At 44.9% G+C, this 20791-nt stretch overlaps 1 protein-coding gene across 1 annotated transcript; it reads left to right on the plus strand.

Moving 5' to 3' along the window:
• Positions 1–17721: 17721 nt before the first annotated feature.
• Positions 17722–19882, plus strand: LOC308086391 (nuclear factor 7, ovary-like). Its single transcript, XM_080429911.1, has one exon. It carries the CDS (start codon positions 17927–17929, stop codon positions 19310–19312), a length of 1386 nt encoding a protein of 461 aa, XP_080286037.1. The 5' UTR covers positions 17722–17926; the 3' UTR covers positions 19313–19882.
• Positions 19883–20791: the final 909 nt, after the last annotated feature.

Here is a 20791-nt window from a genome sequence, read left to right on the forward strand (position 1 = left end):
AAGGAATTTAGGAATTGACACTCTCACTTCTGCTGATTATAGGAAAATTAGAATCACGGAGATTCTTTGAGAATTAGGAGAGAGGGAGACCTCGACTGTTGTGTGCCCTGCCAACTACAGACATGTCCATTGCAGACACGCTCTACCAAACAAATTTGGCACAGCGGGTGGTTTTAGAATTCGCTGTGCGCTTTCCCAAACGCGTGTGGGCAAGATAGCAATTTTAGCGCAACAACACGCTCACGGGCACACCTCCAGGCGCAAATAACGGAGTCGGCATAATGAATAGCAGGTACAGCGGCCGCAAGATACCGTTTAGGGACAGTGCCAGCTCCCTTGTGCATAATTCACGGGTAGCGGGTAATGCCAACGGGTAAGGCACCGGCGAAAATAGGGCCCTCAATCTTTTGAGTTGCATCCTAAGGGATGTAGCACAAATGCATGTAGGCCTATTATTGTGTGGATCTGCCTTTCTTTCTTTCTTTCTTTCTTTCTTTCTTTCTTTCTTTCTTTCTTTCTTTCTTTCTGTCTTTCTTTAAGTAGTAGATTTTTCAGGTTTATAATACCATTGGAGACCAGATGTTAATTTAATCCAATTTGTACTGCTCAGAATGCTCTTTCATACTTACACTCAGTTTTGAGGCACAAGGTCACTTCATATTAATTGCCCCTGTAGATCCCCTTTGCTTTTATGAGATGGCTATTGAGTTTCAAGTTGTATAATCTTATTTAATTTGGTAAATTAGTATCTGCATCAACAGAGCAAAGGCCTTTTATGAATGTCTTTGGTCCCAATTCATGTTATTCCCTAGCCCTCTAAATACGAGGCAGAGTGAAGACTCAATTATATGGCATAAAACAGCTAATTTTCCTATCTGCTGAAAATAAAGTCTTGGTGTTGAAAAGTCTCTGAATTTTGTCTGTTTTTGTAGCTGTGCTCACAATACTTAATTTTCTATTTGTAGCTGATTGAACATCTGCTCTCAATATCTTAAGTTGCATCTGATCAGCTTTTGATTGTACCTATATGGGAATGGTACAGTATTCCGTGTTCAAATCTCTATAGAAGTCATTTCATAATGTGTTTGCAATTTGTTACCGTAGTTCATTATGCGGTATGGTTCCATCTGTTAGAACAATCTGAAACAACAAAAAGGTAATGCAACCAATTTTCAATGTAGGGTCATTTTTCAATGTCATCTGCGTTAGGCGATTGCTCTAATAGCCTTGGTCATTAAATTTCCCTGCGTGAGATGAAAGGTTGATGGTGTTACAATTCTATTATATCCAATGACAAAGGAAATCATAAATCAATGGGATTATGACAGAACCTTTCTCCATACTATTAAATACAGCAAGTCTATTTTAGTATGGGAAAAACAACACACACACTCTCTCTCTCTCTCTCTCTCTGTCACACACACACACACACACACACACACACACACACACACACACACACACACACACACACACACACACACACACACACACACACACACACACACACACACACACACACACACACACACACACACACACACAGACACACACACACACACACACACACACACACACACACACACACAGTCTCTGTATATCAACAGTATCCGACTGCCTCTTCAGAGAAAAAAAGCTGTCGAATCTCCCTTCTTTTTCCGGCCAGCCAGTTGTGAGCTTGATTAGCAAAGACAAAATCTGTAAACGGAATTGACAACATGAGATTGTCTATTATGCAATAGATGCAAACCTATCTAACTACATTAAACCAATGTTAGGGCATCAATAATTAGTTCACATTACTTTTGTCAGGAAGGATGTGTGACTTTTACTGAATTAATCAATTTCCTCATAATCTAGAGTTACTAACAAACAACCTCTGGTCTTGTCCTCTGCCCTACAGTATGTCCTCAGCAGAAGTCATTCATGGGAGAATGAGGCTGGTTCCTCAAATGATCAATGAAAGAGCGTCCTGCACCATTCGTCTTGGCTAACAGACATGCATAGTGTGCAGGTTGTCTTTATGATTTACAGGGAGAGAATGCTTTTAGTGTAAGGTTACTTGGATGTCTAGAAAATGCATATTTCATTTAGTCAGTGAAAATCAATATTGCTCGATGACTCCTGTAACATTATGCTGTCAGCTATTCCTTGAGATTCCACTGAATGGCAGTACACAGGGTTTGTACTGTAGGATGTTAGAGTATTGATTCAACAATCACTATGATCAAAATATCTAATATCTAAATTAGATATACACAGTGTGTGTGTGAGTGTGAGTGTGTGTGTGTGTGTGTGTGTGTGTGTGTGTGTGTGTGTGTGTGTGTGTGTGTGTGTGTGTGTGTGTGTGTGTGTGTGTGTGTGTGTGTGTGTGTGATATTTCCTCTATAAGGGACAAGTGGGCACAAACCATACCAGGAAAATGCCCCCCCATGAGTATAACAGAGCCACCACACACCCTCACTGTAAGGGTCAAACATTCAGGCCTGTACCTTTCCCTTGGTCTACACCAGTGCTTCTCAAACTTTGTCATGCCAGGGACCCCCAAATTGATATATATTTGGCCGCGGACCCCCATCTGAAAATATGTTGTGCCAGGGACCCCCAGAAGCAAAGATTTGTGTTAAAATGCATGCTTAAAAAAAAAATAATAATAAAAAAAAAATTCATTAAGATTCTACAAAAATCTACAAGCTCACAGCGTGGCACTCGGTGCCGCGCTGTGAGCTTGTATATCTGCTATTTTGGAATAGCCGAAGTATAAAAGGTTAAAGTGGTCAAAATGATTGTGATGCTATATTAACACATTTTGCTGGGGACCCCCTGGAACCTCCCAAAGGACCCCTGGGGGTCCCCGGACCCCACTTTGAGAACCAATGGTCTACACTACACATGCATTTTCCCACTTGTGGAGAATATGGTGAAGGATGACTCATCTGAACATTTAACCTGTTTCCACATCTTTGTAGACCAGTGCCTATGCTTTTTATGCCTTTTTACTCTCAAATGTGCAGGGAGGGATACAATAACATCCCCTCTCTCTATGTTGTAGTTGTCGATAGTTTGTTCTTGCTGACACAATCTGATCACATTGAGCAATGGCATTCTCAGTCACCTGAGAATGAGTTGTTCTTCTGTTTTTCCTTAGACATTGCAGTAATACATGAGCATCACAATCAAATTGTGTGCATTCAACCACAATTTCATCCTATTTACTGATGCCTTTCCCACAGATCAAAATGCAGATGTCACTTTGGTAACGGTTCTTATTGAATCACTAGCCAGTTGAGTAGTCTTTGTGACTGAAGCCCCTGCCACCCATGCCCAAATAACGAACCCTCTTTTCCAATTTCCTTTAATTTGTCACACATATCTTTCATCGTGTTTTTCTTTTTTTTTTAAAACAATTTTATAGATCCTTCTGATGTAGTGGTGTAGGTTTGGTCGCTGCTGCTTAAAAAACAAACAAACAAAAACATTTGTTTTTCTTTTAATAGAGTTGACCTACTGTATGCCTTTCAAGCAGCAAGCACTCTTCGTTGTATTATTATTTTCTCTGATAGAAAATATTGAACAGATAGAATTCTCTATAGGCTTTGACCAATCTGTGGTTCCCCGGATGATTATGTCCAGCGGTGCAAATCCTTCAAATGATTGTAATGGTTTCCTGTCAACCTTGTCAAGAATAATGCAAACACAATCTATTACAGGTTTTCCTTTTCGGCTGTAGTAAACTTGCTCATAAAGGTTTCTTTTCTTTCTTTTCTTTTTTCATTTCATGCAAAGAGAAAATGACAGGAGAAATTTGGCTTGTCCTCAATCATAGATACAGTAGATTATCCGAAGATCCCCTTATGGAAATATGCATTTCAAAATGCCGGTTGTAATAAGCCTATTACAACATCTCTTGTGTACCGGTACACAAGAGTACAAAATATTTTGTTCTGGTTCTTGTAGCAGCAATAATAATAATACTAATGATAATAATAATATACAACACATATACAATAATTTATACAATTTTGCTATTTTTAAATAAATAAATATAAAATTTTCTTTTTCAAGTTCACATTTACATAGTTAATGATTCTTATTGTTTACCTTTGCAATGCCATTGAATGTGGAGAATTTATCAAAATATTAGAATATTAATAACGTAAATAAAAACTTGTAAATTAAACACTTACATTTCTTCTATAGAGGCCTCCTACAACAATATATGAAAGGTGAAAAGGGAATTGCAGATTTTTCTTTTCTGGTTCTTAAGCCTGATTAATACTTGGTTGCACTTTGTATCCCGCACCAAAAATAGCAGATCTACAAGTTCACAGCACGTCTCATCGCAACATCAGCACAAGTATAAATCAAACATTACAAGGAGCACATCATTCATTGAATGACCCACCCAGCCAATCAGATGTCACGGTTGGTTGCCATCGAATCTTCCTTTTCTACACTGATTAATTACAACGTAGGAGGGGTTATCGTGCAATCATCACTTGTGATGTCTGGAAGACAGAGACATTGCTAAGTTCCCTAGTGATATAGACAGGAACCATTAATCAACCAACCGCACACTCCCCAGGGCTGTATCTATTACACCTGAAGGGCAGCTGTATTTATAGGTCGGCTTTGATACTGTTGAAATGAATGCACAAAGTGAATGTTTGAAAGAAGTTTTGGATCTATTGTGCAAACCCTTTCCTAGAACTTTGCTGTTGTTTTCAGTTCATGGACATTTGAATGGAAGATTTTGATGAAATTCCACACCCAAAATACTGTTAAAATATTTTCCATTGTACTGTATGGTCTCTTAAATCACTATCACAATATTCTAATCACTTTGCCAGGAAGGGAGACTGTGCTGGAGGAGCTTAGTAGGTAGAGAAGCCTTAATCAGAAGGTCACTGGATCACCTCCCAGCCCACCAAGCGAGACACTTAACCCCTAAGAGCTCCACCCCTTAGTACCTATGCAGTAAGCCATCAGCTGGATGAAGCTGAAACGGAATTTCAATTAAAGGAGAGATCACACCAAATTGATACAAGCAAAATGTTTATTTAGAAAAGGTGCAGATTTTGGCGATTAGACTCCATTAGCATTTAACGTGCCTAGATTATGGATAATCTAGGCACGTAATAATAATCTAAGCACGCGCACGCACGCGCGCGCGGACGGACGGACGGACGGACAGGTTTACATGCAGTGATATTTGATAGAACGGAGCCCAATCGCTGATTGGCTGGCTGTAGATTGGTTGTAGAGTTCGATTGGTAGGTGGTGCTCATGCTTAGAATTGTGAATGAAAGGATTTTGACAGCGTGGGAAAACGGAAGTGACGCAGACTAATGGCCAAGTGCTGCTAACATGAAAGCATGAGCGATCTTCCTTATTGACTTTGCGCTTAGAGCTACACTTCCCATGGTATTAATAAAAACCATGGGAACTACCATGAGAGAGATTCTTATTGAATAAATTAAAAACCCTACATTCAACCCCCTTGAGCTCAAATGTCTGCCTAGAGTCCTTGAACAAGACAGTGAATAACAGCATCCCTGGTTGCTGTACTTTGACCAGGCTGACCTTACTGCAGAGGCAGAAGAATAAAGAAGAATTTTACTGTTACTGTCAAGTCCTTGAAGCAGGATCTCAATCAATCGATTGACGATCGATCAATCGATCAATCGATCGATCAATCGATCAATCAATCAATCAATCAATCAATCAATCAATCAATCAATCAATCAATCAATCAATCAATCAATCAATCAATCAATCAATCAATCAATCAATCAATCAATCAATCAATCAATCAATCAATCAATCAATCAATCAATCAATCGATCGATCGATCGACCAATCGACCAATCGATCAATCAATCAATCAATCGATCGATCAATCAATCAATCAATCGATCAATCGATCAGTTTGAAAGATACGATTATCCTTATGCCAGTGAAAAACATGTGACACCAATCCCAATTCAAGATATTTGGGGGATTTACAGTTTTATCAAGTGCTGTGGGAAGTGGTTAAATAGGAATAAGAAAACCATGCTGAAACTCACTCAAGACAGATAATGATCTAAATAATTTAGACAATGGCCTAAAGCTCAGGTCTGTGTGAATGTGAACAAAATGACTTAGAAATGGATGGGCGGATTTTCGTAAAACTTTGTGGGAAAGTTATTTATCTCTTCTGGGCAGTGGGGTTCCCAGGTTCCCAGAAGAGATGTAATTACTTTTGTGGACAGCTGCCTTATATCTGGTATAGTACATAATTTATAGTATCCTAAGTTTTTTTATATATTTTTTGGGCTGTACCCAATCACAGGCGGTTGAGAGCTATCTCCTCCTCTCTGAAATCAGAAGACCTAAATATATTCATGGGTGAAGTTACTGCTGGTGCTATGGGACTATTGAAAACAGTTTGGCTGTGTGGCGGACTTTTACAAAAAAATAAATATTTCTGTGTTCCTAACACAACATGATTTATATTTTCCATTGGAAACGAATAAAGGAAAGAAGCATGCAATGTTTTTTTTTTTTTTTTTTTTTTACGGTATTTTGGTCTATACCACATTCTGCTGACCTGTTAGATGGGTGGCCAGAGATGTGATAATATTAGCGCGGAACAAAGATATTAAATTTCAAATCCCTGCCAGTATTCCAGATTCCTTGGGACCTTTCTCTACAAAATATGTATAAACATACCATGTTATTGTGCATTCAATACTAAGCTATCCTCCCACAATAATTGACAAGCAAACTCATGGAGTCCACATGATTGCATGTGGAGGGTATCCAAGCAGACCCATGGCCCAACTAACTCCAAACTTTTCACAAAAAATCCTCAATATTCTGCCTCCCAGCATACCTGCCTCCCATACCGTTACTGTACTTGCAGGATGTACAATTAATACCAAACGTATTATGCCCCAATACTTATGCAAATCACTTCGCCAGCTCGCAATTTACTTCCGGAGGGTTCTTTTAACAGCCAATCATCATCATCTGCGACAAAAACTCAGCACCTTCGTTGCCACATCCGTGAAACGGGCAAGAAACAAGCGCTGCTGTGGTCTATGCAAACGAGCCCCAAATAAGCCCCAAATAAGCCCAAAATCGCTTATACAAAAGGCAGACCTGGCAACGCAGGCTACGCCAATCATGTGTGAGAGATCTACAAGCTATGGGGCAGAGACGCCATGTGCCATACACCGTATCTTAGCAACAACGAAAGCGCTCACTCTCATTGGTCGTGTCATGCTAAGAGCAGTTTCCAGACAGTGGGATCGCAGAGAGCTTGCTGTAGCCATCACAGTCAGTCGCAGCAACGACGGACAGGGCGCTGTGATAGTTGGCATGTAGCTAACGCTAACGTGGTTGTCATGCCTGCAGCGGCTGTGCAATCACTTTGTCAACAATGCACGTTCGTGTGGTGAATGTTATTATTGCTGCTCAGTTAGTCCATTGTAGATGGTGTATGTTGTGGGCTTGTGTGTCTTGTGGAGAACTGTGTAGCTCCACAGCAACTCCAGTAACTAATGTAATGGCAGGACCGCCCCGTGCAACGCACGTTTAGGCTGCATTATGGTAATGTAGTAATTTCAGATAATTTCGGTCCGATTAGGGCAGTGGTTCTCAACCTTTTCAGGCCGCTCACCCCCAAAATTATCATATTTGAACTGGGGACCCCCCCCATTTTGTTTGACTCCGTTCCACAAGTCAATATTGTGAAAATAGCAGATCTACAAGCTCACAACGCCTCACGTTGAGAGGCGTTGTCGTTGTAAGCTTGTAGATCGGCTATTTTCAACATGTTGCCTCTTTCTTATATTATTATTTGACAATATGTTTTATAGTATAGTTTAGTTTGTTGACTACTTTTGTTGCAGTAATGGTCTTTTCCTTTACTTTCGTTTTTTTATTGTCTCCGCCTGTCACGATTTACAAAACTGGCAGACCCAAATGCAGACACGACACTTAAAGATAGTCCAAGGGTTTTTATTGAACAAAGAGGAAGGTGTTGTCGTCTGGAGTGAAGGTGGTAGGCAGGCTGAGGTGAAGGCAACAGGTGAGCAGGTAGGCAGGCAAGCAGGCTGGCAACTGAAGAAGAGGAAAACAGGAGTGAGTCAAAAACCAAAAACACTGGGAGCAAAAACAAGGACTCAGTAGAGCTAGAGTGCTAGAATGCTAGAATGCTAGGAAGCTAGAATGCACTCATAATACACAGAAATAACTGGCTAGAAGCGTTACCGCACGGAGACTGAGAAAACGATCTGGCAGCGCGCCGGCAGAAGACCAGGGTTCTTATAGAGTGGAGGTTGATGAGCAGATGGCAGGCAGGTGCGTGAGATGAGATGACCAGAGCCAGGTGCGTCAATCTGGGAAGCCAGGAAGCCTACGCCCACACATGCCCAAACACAGACAGACAGACAAACACATAGACACACACAGGACACAGGCAGGGACCATGACAGTGCCCCCCCCTTAAGGAACGCCCCCAGGCGATCCACCAGGCTTGTCAGGGTGTCCACGGCGGAAATCCGAGATGAGGGACGGATCCAGTATGAAGCGACGCGGCACCCAGCATCGCTCCTCAGGACCGTAACCTGCCCAATCCACAAGGTACTAGAACCCCTTACCCCGGCGACGTACGTCCAGCAGCCGCCGGACGGTGTAGGCTGGGTGGTCATCAATGACGCGGGGGGGCGGGGGGGCCACATCTGGAGGAGAAAGTGGGCTGGTCACAACTGGCTTCAGCCGGGAGACGTGGAAGGTGGGATGGATCTTCAGGTGAGGGGGTAACTTGAGCTTGACCGCAGTAGGGTTGACGATGGAGAGGATCTCATAAGGACCAACAAAACGGGGCGAGAGCTTCCTGGAGTCAGTCTTCAAGGGGAGGTCCTTGGAGGACAGCCACACACGTTGGCCTGGCTGGTACAGAGGTGCTGGAGTTCGATGGCGGTCAGCAAAGCGCCGATTACGGTCCACTGAGCCGAGCAGGGCGGCCCGCACATCCTTCCACACCTTTCGACAACGCCGCAGGTGATTCTGGACTGAAGGAACAGCAATGTCGGCCTCTTCAGCAGGAAACAGTGGCGGTTGGTAACCCAGGGAACCCTCAAACGGTGATACACCTGTGGCAGTGCAAGGCAGGGAATTGTGGGCATATTCAATCCACACCAGGTGGGTGCTCCAGGAAGAGGGATTCTTGGCAGCGACACACCGGAGGGCCACCTCCAGATCCTGGTTGGCCCGTTCTGTTTGCCCGTTTGTCTGAGGATGGTAACCAGACGACAAGCTTACAGAGGCCCCAAGGGCACGACAGAAGGCCTTCCACACCTGGGAGATGAACTGGGGTCCTCTGTCGGAGACGATGTCCACGGGTATACCATGGAGCCGGAACACATGGTGCACCATTAGGTCAGCTGTCTCAAGGGCTGTGGGTAGCTTGGGGAGAGCCACGAAATGAACTGCTTTTGAAAATCTGTCCACAATGGTGAGTATTACTGTATTACCTTGGGACAGAGGGAGCCCAGTAACAAAGTCCAGGGCCAAGTGGGACCAGGGGCGACTAGGGACTGGCAAGGGACGGAGCAGACCAGCAGGCGGCTGGTTAGATGACTTTCCTCGAGCACAAGCAGTGCAGGCAGAAACAAAGGTACGTGTATCGGCGGTCATGGTAGGCCACCAGAAGTGCCGCTTGAGGAGGGACAGGGTGCGGCTGATTCCCGGGTGGCATGCAAAGCGAGACGTGTGAGCCCAGAGGAGGACCTCAGAGCGGACAGAATCAGGCACAAAAAGTCGGTTAGCAGGTCCAATACCTGGGTCTGGTTGATCCTGCTGAGCCCTACGAACCAGCGACTCAATCTCCCACGTCACTGCTGCCACCACACAGGACGAGGGAAGGATGGGCTCGGGACTGGAGGAAACCTCAGGGGAGTATTGCCGTGACAGGGAATCAGGTTTGACATTGCGGGAGCCTGGACGGTAGGTTAAGGTGAACCGGAACCGGCCAAAGAACAGCGCCCAACGGGCTTGGCGGGAGTTGAGTCGCTTGGCAGACTGAATGTAGGCGAGGTTCTTGTGATCTGTCCATACAATGAATGGGTGTTCTGCCCCCTCTAGCCAATGTCTCCACTCCTCCAAAGCCATCTTGACTGTGAGCAGTTCCCGATTCCCCACGTCGTAGTTGCGCTCAGCAGGGTCCAGGCGGTAGGAGAAGAACGCACAGGGATGGAGTCTTTGGTCATCGGCTGAACGCTGGGACAGGACGGCCCCCACCCCGGAGTCTGAGGCGTCAACCTCCACAGTGAACTGACGCAAAGCATCGGGTTGAATGAGGATAGGGGCCTCGGTGAAACGCCTCTTCAACTCCTTGAAGGCAGCTTCAGCCTCTGCAGTCCATGCAAAGCGAATGGACGTAGACGTCAGCTTGGTAAGGGGTGCGGCTACACGGCTGTAGTTTCTGATAAAACGGCGGTAGAAGTTGGCGAAACCCAAAAAACGCTGAAGATCCTTCAATGTAGTGGGTTGAGGCCATTCCTCCACTGCTCGCACCTTCGCAGGGTCTGCTTTCATCCGGCCACTCTCAATGATGAACCCAAGGAATGTAGTGGAGGTGACATGGAACTCACACTTCTCAGCCTTGCAGTAGAGTCTGTTCTCCAGGAGACGCTGAAGCACCTGCCTGACATGCTCAACGTGCTCCTCTTTGTTGCGGGAAAAGATCAGGATGTCGTCTAGGTAAACAAACACACAGCGATTTAGCAGATCACGGAGGACATCATTAACAAGGGCTTGGAACACGGCTGGTGCATTAGTTAACCCAAAGGGCATGACAAAATATTCAAAATGTCCAAGGGGGGTCTTAAAAGCAGTTTTCCATTCATCTCCAGCCTTGATGCGAATTAAATGATAAGCATTACGTAGATCTAGCTTGGAGAAAATAGTAGCTCCCTGAAGGGGCTCAAAAGCAGAGGAAATTAGCGGTAATGGATACTTGTTGTGAATAGTGACATCATTTAATCCACGATAATCAATGCAGGGACAGAGAGATCCATCCTTCTTACCCACAAAGAAGAACCCGGCCCCCACCGGGGAGGATGAAGGGCGGATGAGGCCAGCTGCCAGGGATTCATGAATGTACCTCTCCATGCTCTCTCTCTCAGGACGAGACACGTTGTACAGTCGACTAGAAGGGAGTGGGGCTCCAGACATCAGGTGGATGGCACAGTCATAGGGCCGGTGAGGTGGGAGTGACAGAGCACGCTGTTTGCTGAATACCTCTCCGAGGTCATGGTAAACAGTAGGAACTCTTGACAGATCGGGAGGCTCATAGATGGCTGGGGAGCTGGTGCCCTCAGATGGAGAGCGGGCAGAGCGCAGACAAGTAGAGAGGCAGTAGGAGCTCCAGCCCACTACCTTACCTGCAGCCCAGTCAATATGGGGGTTGTGGAGCCTTAACCAGGGTTGGCCAAGGACAATGGGCGCAAGAGGTGAGGATATGACATGGAACTGGATGTGTTCATGGTGGTTACCAGAAACAATGAGATGAACAAGCACAGTGCGATGGGATACTTGAGCAAGAAGGCGACCAGTGAGGGCATTGGCTCGCAGGGGCGAGGGTAGAGGCTCGAGAGATATGCCTGCCTGGGAGGCAACAGTTGAGTCAATAAAGTTTTCATCCGCCCCCGAATCAACCAGGGCAAGCAACGACAAGGACTGAGAGTGCCACCGAAGAGTGGCAGAAAACTGCATACGACACCGGGAATCAGGGGAAGAGACTGCTGGACTCACCAGAACCCCCACTGCTACTGGTGAGCCTCCTCTTTTGGTCGCAAGGGGCAGGAGACACGGAAATGGCCCTGTTGCCCGCAGTAGATGCACAACCTCGACTGAATCCGCCGAAGGCGCTCGTCAGAGGAGAGGCGACCAAGTTGCATGGGCTCATCACCTGGGGGACCGGGGGACAAGGCTTGAAGTACGGGCCGTCTGGGTTCCTCTGGCAGAAATCCTCTGTCACCCCCAACTGAGGAAGCTGTGGACCTGGGGGGAAAGGGTTCCGCTTGCCACTGGGCCATCTGGTCAGAGATCTTGATGGCGGTGATAATAGCCTCGTCTAGGGAAAGGTGCTCCTTCCTCAGTGCGATCTCTCTGCCAATGACCCGGTTGAGCCCACTCTGGAAAGCGGCGAGCAGCGCCTGGTCATTCCAACCGGACTCGACGGCGAGGGAACGGAACTCGCTGGCGAACTCTCTCACAGAACGTCTGCCTTGTCGGAGTCTCAAAAGCTGCTGACCGGCCTGAGGTCCACGAATGGGATGGTCGTAGATCCGCTTGAGCTCGGCGGCAAAAAGGGCGAAAGACTGAACCGCGGGGGAACCCTGCTCATGCAGTGCGTTGAAGTAACCGAGGGGGGGGCCCTCCAGAAGATTGGCAATAAAGGCTATTTTGGCCGCCTCTTCGCCAAACTGGGAGGGCTGAGCATTGAAGGTGAGCTGAACTTGGGTTAGGAACTCACGGCAGGTGTTCGCGTTGCCGGAATACTTCGCAGGAGGGGGAATACGAGGCTCAGCTGCTCGGACAACCAGTGCTGTGGGAGGGGCAACTCCAAGTGGTTGAGGTGGCTCTGGTTGTGGAGGCTGCGGAGGTGCAGCGCTGATGATAGCCAGTTGAGTGGTAATCTTAGTCACCTCGTCCAGCAGAGTCTGAAGAAGTTGTTGGTGATTTCCCAGACGCTGTCCCTGGATGCCTACAGCATCCTTAATTTTGTCGAAGTCTGCTGGGTCCATTCTGGCCAGATCGTTCTGTCACGATTTACAAAACTGGCAGACCCAAATGCAGACACGACACTTAAAGATAGTCCAAGGGTTTTTATTGAACAAAGAGGAAGGTGTTGTCGTCTGGAGTGAAGGTGGTAGGCAGGCTGAGGTGAAGGCAACAGGTGAGCAGGTAGGCAGGCAAGCAGGCTGGCAACTGAAGAAGAGGAAAACAGGAGTGAGTCAAAAACCAAAAACACTGGGAGCAAAAACAAGGACTCAGTAGAGCTAGAGTGCTAGAATGCTAGAATGCTAGGAAGCTAGAATGCACTCATAATACACAGAAATAACTGGCTAGAAGCGTTACCGCACGGAGACTGAGAAAACGATCTGGCAGCGCGCCGGCAGAAGACCAGGGTTCTTATAGAGTGGAGGTTGATGAGCAGATGGCAGGCAGGTGCGTGAGATGAGATGACCAGAGCCAGGTGCGTCAATCTGGGAAGCCAGGAAGCCTACGCCCACACATGCCCAAACACAGACAGACAGACAAACACATAGACACACACAGGACACAGGCAGGGACCATGACACCGCCAGGCCGAAAGGCATGGCGCGAGAGTATGTTTTACCCCCTGTCCGTCCGTCCGTCTGTGGATAGCTAATCTCCCGCATCGTTGGCTTGATCGCAGCGAAACTTGCACACTCCCTGGATGCCAATTCAGAACCTCTGCCCCATTTTTTTCACATGGCCCTGTTATAGCGCCACCAGGAGGCCGCTTTTTTTTCACAGAACTCCTAGATATTTTGTCCAAACATCACGCAAATCGGTACACAGTATCTCAGTCATTAAACAAAACGGGTCTTTCAGATTTTTCATATTCCATCCTGATTGGCTAAAAATGGCTTCCAAAGTTTGCAGGACGTTTTGACCAAAATGCCTCAAATTATGAACACAGCATGCACTTTCCGTGCAACTTTGCACCCACATTCCCACTATGCCGAGGAAGAAATTCCACTTGAGATTTTTCTAATCAGCCTCATGGTGGCGCTATAACAGCCCGATTTGTGTTTTTACCTATAACTGCACCAATCTGTGTAAAACTTTGTATGTGCACTCTCTAGAGGTCAAGGAAAAACCTTTGCCCTGCATTTTTCACATCTACCTTTTATAGCGCCACCAGGAGGCCGACTTATGTAAAACATATTTCTTTACATTACTCCTTCTGATTTTATCTAAATTTCACGCAAATCGGTACACATGATCTCTATAGTCATGTGATCAAGACGGATCTGTTTAGTTTTTCATATTCCATCCCGATTGGCTAAGATTCACATCTAAAGTTTGCAGGAGTGGCCCGTTTAGAACAAAATGCCGCAAATCATGAATGCAGCGTCCGATTGCGGTCAACTTTGGACGCACATTCACACTATGTTGAGGAACAAGTGCTACTATTTTAACATTGGCCTGTGGGGGGTCCCCACCGACAGGTTGAGAACCACTGTATTAGGGGAGAGTCAGTGAGAGCTGGATAAACGAGGTAAAATGTGTCAAATGGAGTCTGTACGGCTGTCGATAAATGAACACATGACGTCGGTGGGAGAGGAGATATTGTGTCTTTTGGACAAACAGCAGCGTGGTGCTGATGTTTGTTGTGTGAAGCAGCTTAATGTCAGAGTGTTTGTGTTGGAGCGCCTCAGTGCGGCTGCAGAGTTCATGTGCAACCTCTTCCAGAGAGAGATAGAGACACTTGAAACTCTGCTGGAGAAACAAAAGACACTGCTGGGCATTGACTTTCATATGGACATTGATATACACACTGCAGGTATGTCTGTTACACACACAACATCAAACTACACACTACAGGTATGATGCAGCGTTTGCATTCCAGCCAGCACGCCAGCGTAGTTCCCATATGGTTTCAAGGTGGGCTAAACCATATGGACCCCATGTCGGCAATGTCAGCGGGATCCACTTCAGTCCCAATTGGGATGCCCTTGTGGGACATACGTGTGTTCTACCTGGGCCTTAGGTGGGCCCCACCGAGGCAATTCTATGTGGGGCCGAGGTGGGTCTTAACTGAGATGCCCATGCGGGCTATAAGTAGCTTCTACCTGGCCCTTAGGTGGGCCCCAACTAGCCACGTTTATGTGGGACCGAGGCGGGTCCTAACTGGGTTTGCCCATGCAGGCTTTAAGTGGGTTCTACCTGGGCTGGGCCCTAGGTGTACCCTAACCAACCAGAGTGCAGTGCCCATCGCTCCAAATGTTGTGACGTCAGGGCTCTCAATACTGCACATTGGTGGAGGAGGAGGGGCCGCAGGGCGACCGCACACATCGCTGAACCAATGGTAGCCCACGGATGTTTCCTCTGGAGATTTCAAATCTGCCCCTCTATGCCACATATCATCCGCGCTACAGGGTCTTCACTGACCGAGCCGCGGCCCCACTGGCCCTCATGACGCTACGCCACTTATATGCGCTGCCAAGTGGGCGTGGGCGCGGGCTAGACGCTCGGCCCCGCTTCTAGTAACATGAATTTGTGAATAAATCATGTTATAAAAGGTTTCCACCCAAATTAGCACATATATGCAGGGTTTTTTTTAAACATGGGAAAGCCCCCCAAAGACAAAATAAAACTAAAAATCACACCCTGTGTGAAGTGGGCGGTGTCTTGCTAGCTAATCACAATACTGAATGGAGTCAACCAATCATGTACAAAAGATAAATACATTTATTGAAACACTCTTTATGATGGACGAAACCATAACTTGAAAAAAAACTATATTTGTTTTTTTTCAAGTTATGGTTGCTTATATAGGGCTATGCACATGTGTCATGTGACACTGGCCAATCACAGTCCTGAATAGACTGTGATTGGCCAATCACAGCGCAGGATAATTGTACATATTTCCTGGGCCCAGATCACAGCGCAGGAAAATGTACATTTTTCCAAATCTCACTTATAGGGGCGGTTTAACAGCCCAAAAATAGGGGATTGAATCCTTTCCAACTGCCAGTAAACATATAGGTTGTTAAAATGTATAGTAGTATATGTTTGTTATTGTTTCTGATGTGTCACATTCAACCCAGATCATTGATTCAGATATATTTGTCACGGTCATACATGTTTGTGTGTGAAATGTTGGAGTAATGACCAGAAAAAACGAGATACAGCTAGCCTAGAAAAGTGTGCTCCTCGGAGCACAGGTCTACGCCAGGTCGGGTCGACTACCCAGGGCCTAACCCTTTGGAAGGCAGTCTTTGCCAATTTTAATGGGATCTGAAAATTTTGACTCTCAGTTGGGGGAGAAGAAAGAAAGAAAAGAAAATGCAGACGCCTTCGTCAGGGCAAGACCAGGGTGCTGGAGATTAGCTGGTCACAGACAGACGGACAGACAGACCCACGGACGGACGGACAGACAGGGGCGTTCTATCTTTTCAATGTGTGTTCTCCCTTCAGCACGTGGCAGTGCAACGCTTCCAGTTGCTGTGATGCACTGGCGGTGTGAATTGGCCTTATAAGGTATTTAAGTTATTTGGGTATTCAAAATGTCACTTTAGTGTTGTCTACAGCAGTGGTTCTCAAATGGTGTCGAGGCACACTGGGGTACCATGAGACAAGTCCAGGTGTGACAACCACACATTAATATATCAACATATTTAACTATGCAAAAAGTTTATTATATCTGTCCACTCATTTCCCAATAGGCAAATTCTATACCCCAAAACAGTGTTCTCAAACTTCGAGAACCCCCAAATTAATTATTTTTTTGTCCACAGACCCCATCTGACAATGCATTTTGTGCCAGGAACCCCATAGAAGATCTGTGTTATTAAAATGTTAAACAAATATTCAAAATAAAAATAAACATTTCAAGCTTTTTTATTTTATTTTTTATAACAGATCTGTGACACATTGTGTTGATTTCAAATAGCTGATGTACAGTATGGGGTTAAAGTGGTTAAAACATTTTTGCTGGGGACCCCATGGAACCCCTTCAAGGACCACTGGGGGTCCCTGGACCCCACTTTGAGAACCACTGCCATATAAATACACATACATTTTTACCACTTTTAACGTGCCGTTGTTTTACTGAACAAGAGGTTGGGGCTTATGGTTATGTCTGAGTCAGAGTGACATGGCTGTGGTCGGCCCAGTAGACAATTGTATTATAGGATAGGAAACAGGTGTGTGTAGAGCATTGGTTCTCAAAGTGGGATCCGGGGACCCCCTGGGGTCCTTAGGGGGGTTCCAGGGGGTCCCCAGCTAAATAGTTAGCATAGCATCACAACAATCTCAACCACTTTATCCATTTATATGTTGGTTTTCAGCTCACACGCAAGCTTGCATATCTGCTATTTTTTTAAATGTTTGAATCATTTTTAATTTTAAAAAAAATCTTCTCTTCTGGGGGTCCCTGGCACAAAAGCTTTTCAGATGGGGGTCCACAACCAAATACATATCAATTTGGGGGTCCATGACATGAAAAGGTTTGAGAACCACTGTTGTAGAGAATGAGATTGCCCATTGGTGTGGCTTGGCCACCAAGTTTGAAAACGGTTTTCCAACAGTAGACAGCTGTTTATGGCATGCAGTGACATGGCTGCTATGAAAAAAAACAAAAACAAAGGAAAAACCTTTTATCCCATTCTCTCTATTGTTCCCTGTCTACACTAAATATAATAAATAAAAGACTTTGACACATCTCATTCAAACAATTCAATGTGTGTGTGTGTGTGTGTGTGTGTGTGTGTGTGTGTGTGTGTGTGTGTGTGTGTGTGTGTGTGTGTGTGTGTGTGTGTGTGTGTGTGTGTGTGTGTGTGTGTGAACTTTGCAACACTTCTGCAGTGTGTCAAAGCTCCGCCCCTATCAGACTCAGCACACAGAAAGCAGGAAACAGAAACTTGCAGCACACTCCTCACTGTCGACACACACAGAGAGACAGACGATTTCCCTTCAAACACACAACTTCCAGTGAGGAAGACAGACTGTCTTTCCACAGCTACAGGAGGGAATACTGACCCAGACCACTGGAACCTGATGCTGACTCTGTCAGCTCAATAGACTTTTTGACCACGATTCAAAGTGAAAGTAAACTACAGGGAACATTCTAGAGGAGGGAGTGTTACCACCACTGACTGTTTCATTCAGGGACAAAATGGCATCAAAGTTGTCTTTCTCAGAAGAGGATTTTTCCTGTCCGGTGTGTCATGACATATTTAAAGATCCTGTTCTCCTGTCCTGTAGCCACAGCTTCTGTAAAGCCTGTCTGCAGGAATGGTGGAGAGAGAAGGTAATAAAGGAATGTCCAGTTTGTAAGGACAGACATTCAATGGATCCACCCAGAAACCTGGCCCTGAAGAACCTGTGTGAGGCCTTCATACAGCAGAGGCATCAGAGAGCTTCAACAGGGTCTGAGGTTCTCTGCAGTTTGCATGCTGATGAGAAACTCAAACTGTTCTGTCTGGAATGTCAACAGCCAGCGTGTTTTGTGTGTCGAGATTCAAAAAAACACATCAACCACTGTTTCAGACCCATCGATGAAGCCGCACTGGATCACAAGGAGGAAGTCCAGAAATTACTGAAGCCTTTACAGGAGAAACTGGAGGTCTTTAATAAAGTTAAAACAAACTGTGACCAAACAGCAGAACACATTAAGGTCCGGGCCCGGCACACAGAGATGCAGATGAAGGAACAGTTTAAGAAGCTTCATCAGTTTCTACAAAAGGAAGAGGAGGCCAGGATCACTGCACTGGGGGAGGAAGAGCAGCAGAAGAGTCAGGTGATGAAGGAGAAGCTTGAGGATCTGAACAGAGAGATATCAAGTCTTTCAAACACAATCAGAGCCATAGAGGAGGATCTGAGAGCTGAAGACATCTCATTCCTGCAGAACTACAAGACCACAGTGGAAAGAGTCCAGTTCACACAGCAGGACCCACAGCCGGTCTCAGGAGCACTGATAGACGAGGCCAAACACCTGAAGAACCTGACCTTCAGAGCCTGGGAGAAGATGAAGGACATTGTCTCCTACACTCCTGTAATTCTGGACCCCAACACTGCCCATCCAAGACTCATCCTGTCTGATGATCTGACCAGTGTGAGATATGGAAAGCAGCAGCTTCCTGACAACCCAGAGCCCCGTGTCCTGGGTTCTGAGGGATTTAACTCTGGGACTCACAGCTGGGATGTTGAGGTTGGAGACAGTACTCACTGGTTTGTAGGTGTGTTAGCAGAGTCTTATCAGAGGAAGGGAAAGAGTGGGGGTCAATACTGGACTATATATTTATATGAAGGTAAATACACAGCATACACCCCAGGGTCAGCCACTGTTCTCTCAGTGAAGCAGAACCCCAAGAAGATCAGAGTCCAGCTGGACTGGAACAAAGGAACGCTGTCCTTCTCTGATCCTGATACTAACACACACATACACATCTTCACACACACTTTCACTTACACACTCTTTCCATTCATTAACACAAGGCATACTCTCCCTCTGAGGATGTTACCATGGAAGATCAGTGTAACTCTGGAACCACGTAGTTAAATATGATGATGATGATGATGTATTAATAATGTCAGTAAAAGTACTAACTCTGCCAACAATAACAAGATTATTTGAATGATTGTAAAGGTACTGGTAATTAATATTAGGGGATTCATGTAGAAATTTAATTATCTCAGTAGTAATCATGTTGAGGAATCAAGATACTTCACTATAAAATGTATCAGACTATTATTATAATACTTTTACTCTTGTACTTAACTGTACTGTACTTTTTACTCTTTCCTAACATAGAATCACCACGTTGGATAAATGTCTTTAGGACATTATAAAGTATATTATATAGTTATATGATGGTTAGCAGAGGTCAGTATGTTAAATATTACATTAGTTTTATGAAACCACAAGGGCTGAGGTAGACTATGAACCCTGCAGTCACTTGAATCACTGATAATAAAATGATAACACCATAATAAAATATTAGAACAGCTTACTTGGAGGAATTATGGTTCTATATGTCATATTGCCCTTTTGAAATGTCACTTGACAAAATACTTTTTTGTGTTTTAACTCAATTGTTTATAGTGTTCAGTTGACACTGCATGGATTAAAGCAAAATAAAATCTCGCACTGAAAGAATGTGTATGACCAAGTCTTATTATGTGATTTATGAAACAGTGTGAAAGGAGCCCTCCCCACACTAGCATTGTTTCCTAAACAATGAACACAATATGTAAAATAAATCTTGATTATGTTTTAGTAATATTGTTGCTGCTGTTCGACATACTGCCAACCAGGTGAAAAAATCACAGATTGAGGCTTTAACCTTTGCTTTTATGACATATCCGAGACCATTAGGGTTTTACGGAAAATGCTTCTAAACATTTTGCTAGTTACAATAATAGACAGATTAATATAATATATTCCTACATTTATTTTAAACATGGTCACTATAGGCCATCAAGGAAAGGGCTTGCTTCTATTTTCTCACAGTGCAACATGCTGGAAACGATTTGGTTAGATCATCCTTCAATTGCTTATGAACAGCTTCCTTCAGAGTGTTGACCAAGGCATGACCACCGCCTTGGACTTTAGACTTTTGCTTTTCTCATGGACCTTCGTCACCTACCTGTGGATTATACCAATAATGCAACCTTTTGTGGACTATGTGGTTGAAATTGACACTTGCTGATACTCTGCAAGTGCACCTTGCATCTCATGTACTAAGCACTGATACTCTTCTTGCACTAATGTACTGTATATGTCATGAACAGTACCTGCTATGCTCATGTACATGCTCATGTTGTCTCTTTTTTGGTTCCTTCTTTTTTTTAATACTTCCCTTGCACCCCCCCCTTCTTTCTTTGTAGAGCTAAGAGCTTGCACAAAAACGAATTTCACTCACTGTTTTACACCTGTAAACCTGTGATGCGACAATAAAGATGATTCTGATTCTGATTCTGATTCTACAACAACAACAATAATAATAATAATAATAATAATAATAATAATAATAATAAT

This window comes from Gymnoscopelus braueri, assembly GCF_963280865.1.
Source record: "Gymnoscopelus braueri genome assembly, chromosome: 1".
NCBI classification, from domain to species: domain Eukaryota; kingdom Metazoa; phylum Chordata; class Actinopteri; order Myctophiformes; family Myctophidae; genus Gymnoscopelus; species Gymnoscopelus braueri.